Source organism: Bos taurus, chromosome 3, assembly GCF_002263795.3.
Source record: "Bos taurus isolate L1 Dominette 01449 registration number 42190680 breed Hereford chromosome 3, ARS-UCD2.0, whole genome shotgun sequence".
Lineage (NCBI taxonomy): Eukaryota > Metazoa > Chordata > Mammalia > Artiodactyla > Bovidae > Bos > Bos taurus.
Window position 1 is genome coordinate 94,397,461 of NC_037330.1, and position 6,000 is coordinate 94,403,460.

At 45.4% G+C, this 6,000-nt stretch overlaps 1 protein-coding gene across 1 annotated transcript in view; it reads left to right on the plus strand.

The window, feature by feature from the left end:
* The window catches only part of RAB3B (RAB3B, member RAS oncogene family), a 67,943-nt gene extending 63,444 nt beyond the window's left edge, over window positions 1-4,499 (plus strand). The window contains exon 5 of the mRNA NM_174447.4: window positions 3,914-4,499. Within this exon, the coding sequence (NP_776872.1) occupies window positions 3,914-4,101 (188 nt within the window). The 3' untranslated portion in view covers window positions 4,102-4,499. The remainder of the gene's footprint in view (window positions 1-3,913) is intronic.
* The last annotated feature ends 1,501 nt before the right edge of the window (window positions 4,500-6,000 follow it).

Here is a 6,000-nt window from a genome sequence, read left to right on the forward strand (position 1 = left end):
TTGAGATGAGTTCTCATGACCTTCACCATCCACAGCCCCCTAGCCACACCCTCCATGCTCATTCCTGTCCCCTTCATCCATCTGTCCATTCATTCAGTTAACACTTAGCAAGCCCGTACTCCTCTGGCTAGTGCTGGAGCTCGGATAAATGACGTGATCCCTGCTTGGGGAGCTCCTTGTCAGATGGACTTCCACTGTGCAGGGTAAGTTGTGCTGTGGCAGAAGAAGCACAGAGGATGAAGAAGCCATATCCAAGCTAAGGCTTAAAGCATAAGTTCATTAGCATAAGTTCAAAGCATAAGTTTTGTTCGGTTCTGACCTTTAAGTCTCCCCTCTCTCTTAACTTTTGGAACCTTATTCCCCATCTCCTCCCCTTCTGTTCTCTCCCTCAGATGCATTCCTGCACAACCTCTAGTTTGCTCTACCTGGGTTATAATGTGTTTGTCACTGTCCCAACCGAGAGTGAGACAAAGGGGGATAAGCAATAAGAGCCCTGGCTTATGCTCTGTCCCTGAGCCTCAGTTTTCCTATCTGTAAATTACAAATGATAACCCTTGCCTTGCCCCACTTCCATCACAAAGTTTTTTAAAATTTGTATTTGTGAATCATTAAGGACTATGCACACGTGAGGGACTGATACTCTGATTAGTGTGTCTTTTCTCCGTAATTAGATTTGGTCTTCTTTTGTCCCTGGCACTCAGTGCAAGACATGGCACAAAGTCAATGTTCAGTAAAGACCTGGTTTGTCGATCAGCCCTAAATGATGAAGAAAAAAGAGGCTTTCCTCCAAAGGCCCTGGTGAATGATGGAGGGGCAGGGAAGCTAGGACTCAGATGGGCTAGGAAGATAAGAGAAAGGGAATTGCCATGGATTTCACGTGCCAATCACTTCACATCCTTTTGTGCATTTAAACCTTATTCCCACTCTATGAGGCAGGTCATATTTACCTATTCCACAGATGAAGAAACAGAGGCTGGGAGAAATTAGGCAACTTGCCTGAGGTCACACAGCTGGTGGCTGACAGAGACTGTTCAAACCCAGGCTTTCTGACTCCTGGCTTTCTTACCCACTGCCCTCTTGTGCAGTGAGCATGTCCTCCCCTTGGTGCCAATTCCTCAGAAGGGATCAGTGCCCCTGGCCTTGACCTGTGTCCCCATCTTCATCCACATTGATGATTTAAGCCTATTTACTTCTTTACCTATTTCCCCCTTTCCTAGGCAAGCAACATACACTGCCTGCTTCCCTAAACAGTATCACTTGTAACAAACCAGTCAAAGGCCAGAAAGTCAATTTTTATGATATCCATTAAGGACAGGCTACATGCTGAAGAGTCTCTAAAGCCGGCTGAGTTTCAACAGCCTGTGGATAACAAGCCAGCGGCCACTTCCTTCTTTATCTCGTCCACAATTAGCAGGAACTTCTACAGCTTGCCTTTCTCAGGTCGGGAAGTGGGCCCCAGAAGAGGCTGTCCACCAGAGGTGAGCTAGTGTAATTGTGAGTGCCTTCAGGCTGGATGGCCTGGGCAAGAGGACCCCTGTTTGTGCCTGGGGGCTTCAGCCCTCTCTGTGGACAATGAGATATTAGGGAGAAAGAGGGAGGAGGAAAAAGACCCCCCTCCTGTGTGTATGAGAAGATGATAAGAGGGAGAAAGCGGTGAAGTGGAGGTAAAAGGAGCAGATAAAAGAAGAGCAGAAAGAAGCTGTCATTGTAACAAGCAACTTTGTACAGCAATTTATCCATCGTCTGGCTTCATCCTCCCAACTGCTCTCAGCAGGAAGGTGCTGTGATTATTCCTATTTGACAAATGAGGAGTCTGAGGCTCAGAGAGGTTAAGTGATTCAGAAAGATAAAGTGACTTGCCTAGATTTAGATACTGTGGTAGTCAGATAAAAGCAAAGGAGGCCAAAGAGACTTGTAAAGTAAGAAAAAGATATGAGCAGAAAAAAAGAAAAAAGGAAAGTGAAAGGGAGAAAGATGAAGAAATGAGGAGAGGCAGGGCTGTGTATGGACATGGAAGCCAGCCAAACCCAGATCTAAACCCAGTTTCCACTAACACAGTCACGTGACCTCGTGTGAGTTATGTAATCTCTTGGAGCCTTCATCTTTCTTTTATAAATTGGAGATGATTATATTTATCTCACAGGCTATTATGAGGATTAAGACAATATTTGTAAAGCTCCTAGCATAGCATCTGGCATACAGTAGGTACTCAACAAATATTAAGGATCCCAAGGAATATGAGGAACAGAAGAGAAAAAGAAAGAGCTAAAATGGGTAAAAGCAAAGAGGGAAGTTTTTGAGGAGAAATAAAAGATGGACTTGGAAGGAAGGGAAAGAGGAAGGTGGATGGACAAAAGAGGAGGAAATAGGCTGGTGCAGGGACGAAACAGAGAAAACAGGTTCATGCGTCTAAGGACTGCCACCAACCTGGCTAAGACTCTTCAGTTGGGAAGGAGTTGGGAAGGACTCCTCAGTTGGCCGCTTTATCTGAATCAGGAGGACCTTTCTCTTGTCTCCTGGGACAACCAGGTTCTGTGCATTGTCACAGGAAGTATCTTTAAGGGTCTTAAGGTGCAAAACACATAAGAAAGTCTCACGCTTCAGATGCAGTTTTTCCTGGGCCATTTGTAAGGATCTTGTGAGGCAGGAGAGATCCAGAGTAATTCCTGGGAATTCAGGGAAGAGAAAGCCCTCAGAGGGGAGATAAGCCAGTGTGTCTGTGGGTAGAAAGAGCAAATGAAGCTTTACTTATTTGGTGAAGATCTTGGGGTGCCTCCCAGAGTCTAGACTAGAGCTGGCCAGGCTGGGGTAAGCGGGGGACCAGGGGAAAGAGGAACAAAAGCACTGGTCAAAAAAGGACAAGCTTAGGCTTCTTATACTGATGACCTTGGGCAGGTCAGCTTTTTTCTTGGAGCCACAGAGTGAGTGTTAGTGAAATGGAGAAGGTCTGCCTGGACACTCCATCCCCCAGGGGTGACATGAGGATCAAATGAAGTAAGACATTCAATCAATGCTTTGGAAACGGAAGTGTTGTATATACATAGTCACGTAGTAACTCTCAAAAAACATCTAATTATTACTCTCACGCTGTCTCACCCCATCAGGTACAGAAGTGTACACTTTACCTGCATTCTCTTGTTTAATCCTTGAAATAAATCTATGAGATAGGTAAGATTATCCCAATTTACAAACCAGGGAATTGATTCATAAAGAAAATAATGACTTGCTGGGGATTACACAGCTGGTCCATGATAGAACCAGGATCAATCTGGCTCAGGATCCTGGGTCACTGAACCATCTCCTTCAAGAAGAAACCTCCTTGAAGCAGCAAGCCCTCCTTGCTTCAAAGCCTGAGCACTGGCTATATTAATACAGAGTGTTCTATCAAGGGGGCATGAAAGGGAAGGGAAAAATCCTTACTACTATCTCTCTTCTATTTTTAAAAATTTTATATAGTTGCTTTACAACTATATAGTATACTATAAAGTATAGTTGCTTTACAATAATGTGTTAGTGTACACTGTACAGCAAAGTGAATCAGCTGTACCTATACATGTACAGCTTCCCTGTGGCTCAGACAGTAAAGAATCTGCCTGCAATGCAGGAGACCCAGGTTCAATCCCTGGGTCGGGAAGATCCCCTGGAGAAGAGAATGGCTACCCATTCCAGTAATCTTTCCTGGAGAATCTCAGGGATGGAAAAGCCCAGTGGGCTATAGTCCATGGGGTTGCAAAGAGTCAGACATGACTGAGTGACTAACACACACATACATGTAGCTCCTTTTTTGGATTTCCTTCCCATTTAGATCACCACAGAGCATTCAGTAGAGTTCTCTGTGCTATTCAGTAGCTATTCATTAGTGATCTATTTTATACATAATATATGTCAATCCCAATCTCTCTTCTATCTTCAGGGTTTGACTTCTTTGAAGCCAGTGCCAAGGAGAACATCAGCGTGAGGCAGGCCTTCGAGCGCCTGGTGGATGCCATTTGCGACAAGATGTCTGATACGCTGGACACAGACCCCTCCTTGCTGGGCACCTCCAAGAACACCCGTCTCTCAGACACCCCACCTCTGCTGCAGCAGAACTGCTCGTGCTAGGCAAGGCCCACCATCCCGATCTCCCTTCATTGTGGCCCTACTCCCACTCTGCTTCCCTGTTACACTCTGTCCACCCCAAGCTGAGCTGCTGCTGTTTCTTGCCTGCAGTGGAGGTGGAAGCATGACCCTGGGGTTCTCTACAGGTGGCCCCACTCACATACACTCAGCACTAGACTAACTAGGTCACAATGTGGGCGGAGATTCATTTTACAAAAGTTGACTCCACTTTACGAAGGTGATTCACTACAGGGACTTGGAAAAGCAAGTCTCTTCTCTGCCTTTAAAATAAGATTCCCTCCCTTGACCAAAATTTGACACACCCATGCACACTTTTCAGGGCCTGGCTAACTGTGTAAAGTGAGACACACCTGCATAGCTAATCTTTTGCGGAAAAAAAAGAAAAAAAACCCCTCTCCTTACACAGCCAGCTTGTTTCATATCAGGCTCCCTGTGGGGCTTCCTCTCACCACTAGATAAGCCTTGTTTCTCAAAGCCCTCGTCTGTTACCACGGATGCCCAGAGGGCTTGGGCAGTTGCTGTGGTGACAGGCCAGAGCTAATCTCCAGAGAGCTCAGCCTCTCTAAATGATGCTGAAAGAGCAAAGGCTGAGTCAGGAAACACACTTAAAAGAAAAAGATTATCCCCTGCAAAATGTCAAAGGTTCCTGCTATATAGAAGAGCAAATGCATGTGCTCGAGGAAGACAAAAAGACAAACACAGGCAAAATCAAGAAATAGGTCACAAATGTCTGATTTTGCTGCTTTCCAGTGGGTTCTTCACTGTGGGAACTCCATGACATTGGTCATTGGTTCTTAGGTTCCCAGAATCTAAAAAATTTACAGTTGGTGGGATCTCAAATTTTACCAAGTCTCACTAGTCAATTCCAATCTTCATATATCTGACAAGTGGCTGTCAAGCCTCACAGCCAAATCTCTTCTAAAGCATACTTCCTAGGGAGGGATGGGAGCTCAGTTTCCACACCTTTCGGTAGCTCTCATAATCAGAAAGTTTTCCTTGCTTTAAGCTGAAATCTGCCTCCTAGAAATTCTTCTTCCTCTTCCCACCCCATCTGTGGTATCTCTGTTGTCAGAGACTTCAGTCTCTGCTCCCCCTGCCATGTGACCCACTTAGGTGATTTGAGAGCAGATACCATGACCCCTGGAATCTGCCCTTTCTCCAAGTCAATAGTTCTCATCCCATCTGCTGTTCTTCTTAGGTTCTCTCCCCATCCTGCCCTTTCCTCCAACCCGTCTTTCTATCACTCTTGAGTACTCTGGCTGAGAAATCTGATTCAAAGCAGAATAAATCTAAGTGGGCACAACCCTGAAAAAAAATTGGGAAAAGTGAACTCAGAGGTCCCTCATTCTCCTGAGAGTGAAACTTTGGTTTCTACCCAAGAGCTAATGTGAAACTACTACTTCATTAAACACCTGAAGAAAACAAAACCAGAAGAGCCCTCTGGTACTGGAAACGAACCTAATGCATTAGCTCATGCTTCTAGCTTGTCTGGACACAAGGCACACGTTTGGTTTGTTACTGCAACAATGACATGGAGCTAGCAATGATTCCTGAAAATCTTTCATCCAGCCCTGGCCTTAATCCCTGGTTTCCTTCTGTACTAACACTCTGCTTCAGAAGTCAGTGGAGGAGGCGGGAGAGTCTCTCCCAGATTTTCTCTCCATTCTGAACACAGCTTATTGTCCTAGGAAAGTGCATTAAATAACCCTTCAGGGTCAGCTCTGTGGAGAGGTTGCCTTCTGTGATTCAGTACAGAGGATAGTGTTTTGAACTTGGAATCAGGGGACTCAGGCTCTGCCCTGAAATCAGGAGACTTAAAAACTCTGTCCTGAGATTCTGGACCAGTTCCTCCCCATCAGTGAGTCTTGATTTCCCACTTAT